Source organism: Wickerhamomyces ciferrii, contig 00011 (genome assembly GCF_000313485.1).
Source record: "Wickerhamomyces ciferrii WGS project CAIF00000000 data, strain NRRL Y-1031 F-60-10, contig 00011, whole genome shotgun sequence".
Classification (NCBI taxonomy): Eukaryota; Fungi; Ascomycota; class Saccharomycetes; order Phaffomycetales; family Wickerhamomycetaceae; genus Hansenula; species Hansenula ciferrii.
In genome coordinates this window covers 139,441-151,878 of record NW_011887729.1, presented here as the reverse complement: position 1 = coordinate 151,878, position 12,438 = coordinate 139,441, and the positions used below count along the sequence as shown (strand labels likewise).

Here is a 12,438-nt window from a genome sequence, read left to right as displayed (position 1 = left end):
TTAGCGGTTAGAAGCGCTTGCGCGTATAATCTTTTGTACCCAATATAAGTCAATTGGTATAAAGCAGCCAATTTGAATTACTAGATCTAGGACTCGAGTCTACAGCAGAGTGACAAAGATGGATATTGATCAGTCTGATACAAATTTTTTACTTACAAGGTTTTCAGTTCTTATAATCATCTACGCGTTCTCATTACAAATTTTACCAAATTCTAAACTTCCAATTGCAGTTTTTCTACTTGGGATGTCATCTTCATTATACAAGACAAAGGCATTTTCATGGATAGTTAAAAAATTCATTCAAAAGGATATTAACTCTGATAGACAAGACTTAATAAATGCTGTTCAAAGTTTCCAAATGTATAAAGACCGTGCTTTAGGTTGGAATAAAAGAAAATATGGGAATTTGAAAAGAATTTCTTATGATGATTATATTCAAGCTAAAAAAATTGGTTATTATGATCATTTAACCAAAACTGATAAAGCTATTGAATCAAATGCTCAATTAGCCAATGCTATTGCTAAACAAACAATCCAAAATTATGGGATAACTGATTTAGAAATAAGAAGTGCTGTTTATAAAGATAATTCAAGAGTGATTGAATCACTTTGTCATTTTGCAAGAGATTGGACCTCTATGGGTGATGTTGAATTAAAACCATTATTTGATTATATTCTCAACAATTTAAATAAAACTATACCCGGTAAAGAAGAAAGATCAAAAACTGTTGTTTTGGTTCCAGGTTCAGGTTTAGGTAGAATTGCACATGAATTATCTTTATTAACACCAAAATTTGATGCTGTTCATACAATAGAATTTTCTTATTTAATGCATTTATGTAATGAATTCGTTTATTCCAAAACTCAATCAAGTGAATCATACAAGATTCATCCATTCATACATACTTATTCTCATCATGTTTCTGAAGAAAATCAATTAAGATCAGTTGAATTTAAAACCCAACCAACTAAACCCCAAAATTTAACAACAAACTATGGTGATTTTAGAAAATTCCAAATTCCAAATTTAGACAAATATGATAATGTTGTTATTGTTACTGCTTTTTTCATTGATACTGCACAAAATTTATTTGAATATTTTGATAGTATAGAAAGATTAATTGGTGAAAAAAGTGGGACTTGGATAAATATTGGACCATTAAAATATGGTACTGCACCAAAAGTGGAATTTTCATTAGAAGAATTAAGAAAATTAAGGAAATTAAGAGGTTGGAAAGATCTAGATGAACCAAAACCTTATGGATCTGAAATCTCGGGTTATTTAACTGATACTAAAGGTTTATGGCAAGGTTATTATGGATTAGGTAGATGGACATCATCATTTACATCAAAGAAGAAGTAATATTAACATATCTACGAATTTCAAATCAAATATTAATATACAATGCATTAAAAATAAGTTTCTATATTTCTATCACAGGAATCCCAATTTAATTATTTGGTAATTGACCTGCAGTATTAATCTGTATTTTTTTATCTTGACCACCACTTATAATACCAGTTTGATCCCAAGAAACAGCAAACACTTTATCTTGACCTTTTGGCACACCAGATTCTCTTGTTATAGTGTAAAGGGCTTTTTGAGCTCTAATATCCCATACTTTAACAGTACCATCATGAGAACCTGAGGCAAACATATAATCATTATCAGGACTTGGTGCTAATGAAACAACAAAATTGGTATGACCGATTAATTGTGATTGAGTCACAGTAGTTGCACTAGCTCTTGGATCATGTAACGTTATATGACGAGCTGATGAACCACATGCTAATAAATTTAATTTTGTTAATGATGCAATTGATAATAATGAAAATCCTGTGGTTCTTGTATCAACTGCACGAGCTGTAACTAAATCCCATGTTTTAATAGTATGATCTTGAGAAACTGAATATGCAACAGTTGAATCATTTGGTGCAAACATTATATCTTCAACTGGTTGTGAATGACCTTCCAAGAAAGATAATGGGGCTCTACGTCTGATTGAAGCATCTTGTAAAGCTAATTTTCTTCTCTTTTTTGCTGCAGTTGATGTGACATTATTATTTGGATCAGCTAAAGGATCAATGTTTGTCATTTCTTTATAATTTGTTGACCATAGACCAATTGCATTATCATAACCAGATGAAAGAATTCTATTATCATTAACAGCTAATCCACTAATCGCAGCTTTATGACCTTCTAAGATGGCCAAAGTTTTACCTTCTTCAGGTTCATCTTCATCTTCATCAATATCTTTAATACCATTTGAATCCACTGCACTTGTTTTCCATAAACGGATTTGTCTATCATTACCACCTGTAACAACTCTAGTTTCTGATACCCAACCAACAGCTTTAATTGGACCTGAATGACCAGAATATTGTTTTTGAACTTTACCAGATAAATCCCAGGTACGTACAATACCATCATAAGAACCTGATAAGATTTGATTATGTTTAACATCTAATGAAGAAACCCAATCTTCATTATTAAAAGATGCTAAATATGAAGGAGGTAACACTGATCTTGTATATTCTAATGTAAGGAAAGCTTCACTTGATAACCCTTGAGTGGTAAGGTATTCATCAATAGAGGTACGTAACAAGGTACCATTGATTAAGAAATCAAAAGGAACTGGTGATTCAGTCTCTAGTAAATGATTAACAATTTCTGATAAACCAAATCTTTTCAAAGAGATTGGAACATATAATGGGTTTTCATTAACATGAAGAGATTCGTCTTCCTCTCTGGTGAAGAACTTGATTTTGATTTGTGATTTATCAGCCATCTTTGTGAACAATCTTTGATTAACAATAAGCAATGAAACTGATATCAAAAGTATGATTTTACTTATAATTTTGTATAATAATAAACTTTTTGAAATTTTTTTAGATACCTCATCGGAGACCCTCGGAACTCTTAACTATGGGAGTCACGTTTATTCCCCCTCGGAACTGATTTCTATTTACAAAAACGATAAAAAGTTAAACGAGACACCAACAAAATTCAAATTTGATGAAAAGGAACAGAAAAGTTGTTAAGATTTTGCTGGGAAACTGCTGCTTTGCAAAAGGTTCATTTTAACTGGAGAAGATAGTACACAGAAGTGCAAAGGGGAACCAGGTTATCAGGTCGCCACGTCACCACATTCGTTCAAATTTCCATCAAAGTTTCACCATCGTGATAGCGCCTAATATCAATCCAGGAGAAATTCATAATTATCATTATTAGATCCAACATTCATACTTTCAAAGACACATTTTATACATCAATATGACACTAAGTCCCCCTTTCATCGTCTCAGCACCTGGGAAAGTCATTATCTTTGGTGAACACGCTGCTGTTTTCGGTAAGGTATGTATCCAGATGATTATCAAATGGAAAATATTCATATATACTAACAGGTCATTATTTTAGCCAGCTATTGCCGCTGCTGTTTCTCTAAGAACCTATTTATTGGTCACTCCAAGTGATAGTAAAGATGAAATAATATTAGATTTCCCAGATATTGGATTATATCAATCTTGGAAAAGTTCAGAATTACCTTGGGATGTTGCAGAAAAATATCAACAAGGGAAACCTCAACCAACTGATGAATTAGTTCCTGAAATTGTTTCTGAAATTGCCAAATTATTGACTGATTTGGATAAAACCATTTTTTATGCCGCTGCTAGTTCATTTTTATACCTTTATGTCAACTTGTGTAGTAGACATTCCGAAGGTTTAAGATTTACTGTTCGTTCAACTTTACCAATAGGTGCAGGTTTAGGTTCTTCAGCTTCAATTTCTGTTTGTTTAACATCTGCATTATCATTATTAGGAAATCATATTAAACCTGCTTTTTTGAAAAAAGATGATTTAACCTCTGATAATGAAGATTCTTTATTTATTGATTCTTGGGCTTATATGGGTGAAAAATGTATACATGGTAATCCATCAGGTATAGATAATGCTGTGGCAACTCATGGTGGTGCTGTGATGTTTCAAAGAATGCAAAGTTCCATACCAAGTGTTCGTACAACAATGAGAAATTTTCCACCTTTAAAATTATTATTAACAAATACAAGACAACCAAGAAGAACAGCTGAATTAGTTTCAAATGTTTCAAGATTAACAAATGAATTCCCCAAAACAAGTTCAAATATTCTTGATGCTATTGAAGCATTAACTAGAGAAGCTTATAATATAATGATTAGACCATTTTTCGATGAAGCTGCAAGAAATAGATTAAGAGAATTATTTCAAATTAATCATGGTTTATTAATTGCTCTTGGTGTTAGTCATCCAACTTTAGAAAGAGCCAGAATGTTAACCGATGAAATGAATGTTGGTAAAACTAAATTAACAGGTGCCGGCGGTGGTGGTTGTGCCATAACTTTATTAAATGATCAAGTTGAAGATGAAATAATGAAGAATCTGAAATTGAAATATGAAGAATTAGGTTATGAAACTTATGAAACTTCATTAGGTGGTAAAGGTGTTGGATTCTTACCTTTTAATAATGATGTTTCTTTCAATCCAGAAAATTTTAAACAAAAGACTAGTAATGAAATTGAAATTAGTCTAGGTGCTCAAAATGATGGATGGAAGTTTTGGTAGGTTAATATAGTCCATTATATTGCTATTTTCAAAAGTCACAGTTATAAAGAGTAAGATCATAAGGGGTCAATAGAAGTGACCATATTGTATCAAATCTATGTTTTATTTTGCTGTATTAATAATTATTGTGTTTTTAACAAAAACCACATTTTGCATTTTTTAATATTATAAAATTGTTTATTTTATTTGCTCTGTTTTTAAAAGAAGAAGGAACTGTTCATACCCTAATAATCCCATTTTTACAAAAAAGTGGCAGTTTTTCAAAATATTATATCTCATGAATTTGCATTTTTTTTATTCATTCATATATATAAATAGCTCAAAAGGACACATATTTAGTGTTCAATTAATTTTAATTTAATAGTTTACAATAATAATTACTAGGATTGTAGTACAATTAATCTATAATTATTTACAAATATATACAAATCGATGCGTTCTTTTAAATACCTCTGTTGAAATAAACAGTTTCAATAGCGTTACCATCTTTATCCTTTTTACCAGATAATTCAGATTCTAATTTTGAAACTTGAATTGGTTGATATTGTGGGAAAACACCTAAAGCAAAAGGTAAAGCAACAAATGAAGTTGTTAAAATCAAACCTAAATTAGCTAAAGTTTGAATACCAACACCTTTATTCTTTAATAAACCTTTTTGTAATTGAACAAGAATTAAAGGTGGTACAACCATGATTGGTGTAGCATTAATAACTCTTGATGCTGCAGTTTCACCAACGGCATATTTAGCAGCAGTTTTAGAAGTACCGACTTCATCACCATTTTTATCGAACACTGTAATACCTTTTTTAATTTCTTCACTTCTCATAGCAAAGACATTAACAATACCTGCAGAAACAACAGCAGCAAATGGAACTAATCTACCCAAGATTAATTTTGTATTTTGTGAAAGAGATTTTAATTTTGGAACTATTGAATTAAGACCTAATGCAACACCACAAGATGCTGTAACTGCAATGGTATAGTTTTGAATTAATTGTTGTGTAGATAATGGATGTGATTTATTTGCATTTGCTGTATTAATTGCAACATTTAATGATTGATTTGCAACTTGCCAAAATAATGTACCCACAGTACCTAAACCTGGGGTTAACATACCACCAGTAACAACCAAATTTGATAAGACACAACATGACATTCTGAAAGGTAATAAAACAGTTTCACCAGTATCTGGATGAACAGTAGAATCTAAAACTTTCTTAGCATCCCATAATTCTGGTGTCATTTGTTTTTGTTCACCATTTTTATATTGACTAATTAATTTTTTAGCATTTTCTAAAGTTACATTTGAATTTAATAACATTGAAGGATCTGAAATTTCAGCACAATGACGAACACGACCCCAGTATGTTGTTAGATCGAATTTGGATTCTGGTAATGCTATTGGACCTGGAACTGATGATGCCATTTTGGGTTTTTCTTAGATAAAATTGATGATCTGTGTATGAAGATATAGTACAAAGCTATATGGATTGATGAATATGTTGTATAAAACGAAGTAAAAAACTGAAAGCACCGAGTAATTAAACACTCTGTGGTTTATCTATGGTAAACTTGTGAAATGGATCAATATAACCTAGTAGTTTTGTGAATTTAAATTGACAGGTTTCTAGTATCAAATGGCTGATGAGATGACAAACATTTTTTTTTTCAACGTTTAATTTTTTTTTTTTTTCACCAACGGAGATAAATTTGGATCAGTATAAATTTCAAAATTTAAACAATAGTAAAAATAAACGAATTGGTGATAAAATCAGTCGAAAACTACGGGGTATGAGCAGGGTTTTGGGTTTAGGGACTGACATTGTCAAGTTGGCAAGATTCCACAAGATTGTCACAAGAAATGGGCTTGCAAGTAGGCAAACTGAGGCTTTTGCTAAGAAGATTTTAAATGTGGACAAAGAGATGCCATTATTCAATAAACATGTCAAAGATGATGATATAGATAAGACAGTGAGAGTGCTTGCAGGAAGGTACGTATATAATTTGAGACTCATTGGAATATCAGCTACTAATATATCTAGTTGGGCTATGAAGGAAGCCGTGTTCAAATGTTTAGATGATAAAGATCAATATGGTCAAAAGTTTAAAGATTGGTTTAAATATAATGAATTAAATGGAAGACCCAAGATTGGTGGGTTATATTTAGAAAAATTCCCCAATGAAGAATTCTTATTATCAATTTCACATGATGAAGATATTTTAATTGCATCAGTTATACGACAAATTACATTAGATAAATAAAACTCCAATATTAACATTTTTTATAATAATAATCTAAATTAATAATGCACAAACTATACAAAATACAACCTCCAAACGAAATAAAGAATTGAAAAAAGATGTTAATCTATTCCCATTCAACAGTTGCTGGTGGTTTTGAAGTAATATCATAAGTAACACGAGCAACACCATCAACTTCATTAACAATTCTTGAACTAACTTTTTTCAAGAATGAAGCATCAAAACAATACCAATCAGCAGTCATGAAATCAGTAGTTTCAATAGCTCTTAATGCAATAACTTGTTCATAAGTACGTTGATCACCCATAACACCAACTGATTTAACAGGTAATAAAGCAGCAAAAGCTTGAGAAATATTTTTATATAAACCAGCTTTTTTAATTTCTTCAATATAAATATGATCAGCTTTTCTTGCAATTTCAACTTGAGATCTTGTAACTTCACCTAAAACTCTAATAGCAATACCTGGACCTGGGAATGGATGTCTCCAAACTAAATCATGAGGAATTCCTAATAATTCACCTAATGCACGAACTTCATCTTTAAATAATTCTCTTAATGGTTCAATTAATTTTAATTTCATATTTTCTAATAAACCACCAACATTATGATGAGTTTTAATAGTTTGAGAAGGACCTTTAAATGAAATTGATTCAATAACATCTGGATATAAAGTACCTTGTAATAAGAAATCAATTTCTTTACCATTTTTAGGTTTAATAGTTTGAGCAACTTCTTCGAAAACATGAATAAATGTATTACCAATAATTTTACGTTTTTTTTCAGGATCAGTAACACCAGCTAAACCATCTAAAAATCTATCAGATGCATCAACAACGGTTAAATTAATACCTAAACCTTTTGTTAAAGTTTCTTTAACTTGTTTAGCTTCATTTAATCTTAAAACACCATTATCAACCATAATAGCATGGAAACGATCACCAATAGCTTCAGTCATTAATTTAGCAGCAACAGTGGAATCAACACCACCTGAAACAGCACCAATAACTTCAGCAGTTGGACCAACTAAAGTTCTAATTCTATTGATTTCAGTATCAATGAAGTTTTCCATAGTCCAATTAGTTGCAACTTTACAAATATCAACAGCGAAATTTTTCAAGATATATTTACCCTTTTCTGAATGAGTAACTTCTGGATGGAATTGAATACCAAAGATTGGTTCAGTTTCATGAGCAACACCACAATAAGGAGAGTTATCTGAAGTAGCAATAACTTTATAACCAGATGGTAAACCATTTAATTTATCACCATGAGACATCCAAACTTTTGAATGATCAACATCTTTAAATAATGGAGATAAAGCATCAACAACGTTTAAAGTAGCTGGACCATATTCACGTTTTTCACCTCTAGCAACACCTTTACCATTAATCCAAGCTAATTCTTGCATACCATAACAAATACCCAAGATTGGAACACCTAATTTGAAGACATCATGATCAACATGAGGAGCATCTTCAGCATAAACTGAATAAGGACCACCGGATAAAATAACACCTTTTGGTTTCCAATTTAATTCTGAAATTTTTTGAGTACATGGTAACATTTCAGCATAAATATTAAATTCTCTTAAACGACGAGTAATTAAATGTGAATATTGTGAACCAAAATCTAAAACCAAAATGGTTTCAAAAACACTAGAAACTGGAGCAACTGATTCAGACATTGTGTTGATTTGTATAGTTATGATAGATTGTGGTTGATTATCAATGTCTTGATGAAGAACTAAACAAAGGAATTAACCAAGTTTTATACCCAAATTCAAATCTTTATGAAAGATGACTGACTATATGTATAAAATTTTCCTTTTTAATTAAAGATATAATTACAAGAAATTTTTTTGAGATGAGCCGAGTTAAAATGACAGACAAAATTTTCGGGGATTACCCGGTTCGATTCCCGATGACCAAAAGGCTTTGAATCCACGGGATATCCGATTGATTACTTGTGATAAATTACCATTCTACAATTGATTCAGTTGATAATAGATTGTGTATATATACTATTAAAATGATATGATGTTAAAGGAATTCATGACCGTTCAAGTCCTTGACATTGTCTCTTTTGAACGGAGATACATCCTTTAATAATTCTTTCTATCATATGTCAACACAGTATAAGCATCATTGGATGAGGACGGAACCCACCAGCAAATGAATGCTACTCACAAGGCCATCGAACCAAAGTAATTGTAAATAAAGATACCTCGGTGACGCCTCGTGAACATATGATTTTGATAAAGAATTTATAAAATTGTTAAGTTGGTTGAATTTGTTTTGTCGAGATTTTTTTTTTCAATTGGGAGTTGAGTTTTGGAAACCGCGGTAAGTACGGTATAAGATCAGGGTAAGCGAAAGGTTGGCCGCGGAACGGTGGTCTTAGGGTAGGTACTATTATTATAATATAATTAATATAAGCAGCGCCCGTAGTTTAAACAGTGGTGGGTTGAGAGTACCACCATTAGATAGAGAAAATACGACTTCTCCTTCCGGACGCAATAAAAACTCCCATTATCCTCCTCCCTCTTGACTTATGGGCCTTTGAAGTTTGGGAAAACCGGAACTCATCAGCCAATAGAATGCCTTTATTTTGCCTTTGTTTACTTTTCGTTTTTTTTTTAATTTTGTTTTGTTTACTTTTCGGTGGTTGTCGGTTCACCTTCCCACAAGAGAAAGGTTATTTGCTTACATTTTCAACTGCTTATTACATGATCCTTGATCGTTGAACTTTAATTAATTAAATTTTTAGATCTCTACATTAACACAGTACATTATACTCTTCTTCAAACAACAACAACTACATTTATTGCTACCATTGAATTTCAAGACAACCGCTGCAGCTTGGTATGTATTGTTTTTTGATTTTTGAACTAATTTAATGGCTCCATTTACTAACTCACTTACAGCAAACCTCTCCAATTTTAACAATTTTTTACCAAACTTCAACATACTGGTTGATTGGGATTCCTTGGAGGGAGAAAAAAATCCTTCGATAAATAAGATCTTCAATTCAGAACCAAGAAATATTGAGGCTGATATGCAATCACTTAATGCTGAGCAAAAGTCATTATTTAATCATGTCAAAGATTTATAAGATTCTGTTTCAGGTGTAACTCATAGATCTAATTTAGGTGTCCTTTTAAAAAGAGTTGATATTATTATTTGGGATGAAATTTCAACGAGCAGCAAACTAAATGTCGAGTGCATGAATAGGTTTCTCAAAGATCTAATGAAAAATGATTTTCTTTTTGGTAATAAAGTTATCATTTTAGGTGGTGCTTATAAACAAATTCTTCCAGTTGTGAAACATAAAGCATCCACCGCTTCTTTAAATTTGTGTCTGTTTAATTCTACTTTGTTTCCTTCCTTTAAATTATTTAATTTGGTCCAAAATAGAAGATTGATGAATGATACAACAGGTTATGTTGACTGGGTAGAAAAGGTTGGTGGTGGTGATACTTCAGTGTGTGCCTCTTCAGCTTCTCAGCCTTTCAGATTCTTGGTTCCTCTTTCTGGAAATTTATTGAATAATGTTGTTTTCTCTCAAGTTGACTTGATAAAAAATGTCTTTGGTGAATCTTTCCCTTATTCAAGTGATACCAATCAATTAATAGATTTGTTTAAGGAAAATATTTTACTTGCTGCAACTAACAAGGCTGTTAATGAGTTAAATGGTTTAATTTTATCTTCTTTGTTTAATCCTAATATGCCAATGGGTTCTTTGATTGCTGTTAATGAAGTTTCAAAAGGTCCTTCGGATCATCAAAAATTAAATTATACACCAGATAATCTGGCAAACATTGATATCGAAGGTTTCTCTGATAGTGTTATATTATAATGTTCAAAATTGGGACTCCTTTTATGATTAATATAAGAAATATTGATGTCAATAACGGTGTTTGTGATGGTAAAATTAGAGCTTTGCTTTTGAAAAGACATAATAATGTTCTTGAGTGCCAAATTATAAATCCTGGTGCTCATTTTTTGAAAAAAGTTTTCATTCATAGAGTTTTATTTGTCCACGAGGTTAGTGATGATTTTTCCGTTTCCTTCAACAGATTGCAGTTACCTATAAAACAGTGTTTTGCTATTACCATCAATAAGGCTCAAGGGCAAACACTCTCAAGAGCTGATTTAGATGTTTCTAAATATCATCCTTTTAGCCATGGCCAGTTTTATGTTGCTTTAACAAGAGTTACCATTTCTAATAACCTCTTTTTTCTTCTCAACTCACAACCTCAAAACAATGGTAATTCTGTTCAAGATATACTTCCATGTTGACATAGAAGTCTTATTAATGTCGTTTTCAAAGAAGCCATTTATTATCTCAATGATCATGAGGTTATCAATTGATCTATTGATCTTATATCATTTTGGAAATTGAGAAACTGTATCAATCGTTTTGCTGCTTTTCGATTTTAAACTATGTATATTAGTTTGTATTTTTATTTGTACACTATTTACTCAATTTTATGTTTTTTGATACAAAACTACATTGTATTTATTTATTTATTCTTCAATATATATTATGTTATACGTTATTATTATTATTATTATACTAGATAATTCGTTTACCCTGATCGAGATATTCGCGATCTTACTAAATTTTCTTCTACACTATTTAGATTAAGCATTGTGTACGACTATTGGGATTAAGCATTGTGAGCGAAGCGAGCAACCGAGACTTGTCTCGTAGAATATATAAGCTTAAACAGATCATTGGAATTGTTGATAGAGCTCATGATTTCGAAGGAGCTGATGAGGTAAAATTGGCATTATAATCACATAGAAATGTATTGAATCAGTATAAGTATCAAGAGCAGGCGGACTATACAGAGCTATGACTTTGAGAGAGATCGAGCAGGTTCAATTATGGTATTGATTATGAGTAACGTCAACATGTATATTAAAGAGCAGTAATAAGTGCTCTTGATGCAGCTCACCCCACGAAATACGCTAACCATTTATGATAACTAATTCAAACTTCACTGTCGAAGAAATTGGTACTAGAGCAATTGAGGATTGAAATCATGATCAGACAATTAAAGCAAAGTAATCACCACAAATTGAAGATGAATAGTTTGGTTCAACTAAGGATGAGTAATGTAACCTCATACCATTATATGAGCTTACGGGAGGGAATTTGGATATTTAATGAATCTATAAGAGGGTGATCATATTGAGCTCTATGAACTTATATTGATTTAATGATTCTTGTTTCAATACCCATTAATGTCCTTATACTATTCAAGATCAAGATCAATGATTTATTGAAAATACGAACAAAGGATGATCATCATGTCAATGTTAGTACATGTAAGTGTATAATAATAGATATGTATAATCTAAATATAGCTAAGTTAACTTCATGATTTACTTCATTTAGTGGTATATTTGGCTTGATTAAGATCCTCAATTGGTGTATAACTGTACAGCTATATGTAGCGTTCAACGTCAATATAACGGTTAATGAGTTGATTGTGGGTAACCGTTCCGTGATATTGATATGTTCACCTAATTATCTTTAATACTGTTCATTGATAGTTATGTTCTATT

At 31.3% G+C, this 12,438-nt stretch overlaps 8 protein-coding genes across 8 annotated transcripts; 5 read left to right on the top strand and 3 right to left on the bottom strand.

Moving 5' to 3' along the window:
* Nucleotides 1-118: 118 nt before the first annotated feature.
* Nucleotides 119-1,363, top strand: BN7_584 (uncharacterized protein; the record flags this gene model as incomplete). Its single annotated transcript, XM_011278777.1, has 1 exon — nt 119-1,363. One exon carries the CDS (start codon nt 119-121, stop codon nt 1,361-1,363), a length of 1,245 nt encoding a protein of 414 aa, XP_011277079.1.
* An 88-nt stretch (nt 1,364-1,451) lies between these two features.
* YTM1 (Ytm1p) lies at nt 1,452-2,789 on the bottom strand (the record flags this gene model as incomplete). Its single annotated transcript, XM_011278776.1, has 1 exon — nt 1,452-2,789. One exon carries the CDS (start codon nt 2,787-2,789, stop codon nt 1,452-1,454), a length of 1,338 nt encoding a protein of 445 aa, XP_011277078.1.
* Nucleotides 2,790-3,274: 485 nt separating this feature from the next.
* Nucleotides 3,275-4,600, top strand: ERG12 (mevalonate kinase; the record flags this gene model as incomplete). The annotated part of the gene is made up of 2 exons (XM_011278775.1): nt 3,275-3,355; nt 3,419-4,600. 2 exons carry the CDS (start codon nt 3,275-3,277, stop codon nt 4,598-4,600), a joined length of 1,263 nt encoding a protein of 420 aa, XP_011277077.1.
* Nucleotides 4,601-5,042: 442 nt separating this feature from the next.
* FSF1 (Fsf1p) lies at nt 5,043-6,026 on the bottom strand (the record flags this gene model as incomplete). Its single annotated transcript, XM_011278774.1, has 1 exon — nt 5,043-6,026. The coding sequence occupies one exon, from the start codon at nt 6,024-6,026 to the stop codon at nt 5,043-5,045; it is 984 nt and encodes a 327-aa protein (XP_011277076.1).
* Nucleotides 6,027-6,391: 365 nt separating this feature from the next.
* On the top strand, nt 6,392-6,862 carry BN7_580 (holo-ACP synthase; the record flags this gene model as incomplete). The annotated part of the gene is made up of 1 exon (XM_011278773.1): nt 6,392-6,862. One exon carries the CDS (start codon nt 6,392-6,394, stop codon nt 6,860-6,862), a length of 471 nt encoding a protein of 156 aa, XP_011277075.1.
* A 106-nt stretch (nt 6,863-6,968) lies between these two features.
* On the bottom strand, nt 6,969-8,549 carry GUA1 (GMP synthase (glutamine-hydrolyzing); the record flags this gene model as incomplete). Its single annotated transcript, XM_011278772.1, has 1 exon — nt 6,969-8,549. The coding sequence occupies one exon, from the start codon at nt 8,547-8,549 to the stop codon at nt 6,969-6,971; it is 1,581 nt and encodes a 526-aa protein (XP_011277074.1).
* Nucleotides 8,550-10,087: 1,538 nt separating this feature from the next.
* On the top strand, nt 10,088-10,720 carry BN7_578 (uncharacterized protein; the record flags this gene model as incomplete). The annotated part of the gene is made up of 1 exon (XM_011278771.1): nt 10,088-10,720. One exon carries the CDS (start codon nt 10,088-10,090, stop codon nt 10,718-10,720), a length of 633 nt encoding a protein of 210 aa, XP_011277073.1.
* Nucleotides 10,721-10,743: 23 nt separating this feature from the next.
* Nucleotides 10,744-11,163, top strand: PIF1 (C-terminal helicase domain-containing protein; the record flags this gene model as incomplete). The annotated part of the gene is made up of 1 exon (XM_011278770.1): nt 10,744-11,163. The coding sequence occupies one exon, from the start codon at nt 10,744-10,746 to the stop codon at nt 11,161-11,163; it is 420 nt and encodes a 139-aa protein (XP_011277072.1).
* Nucleotides 11,164-12,438: the final 1,275 nt, after the last annotated feature.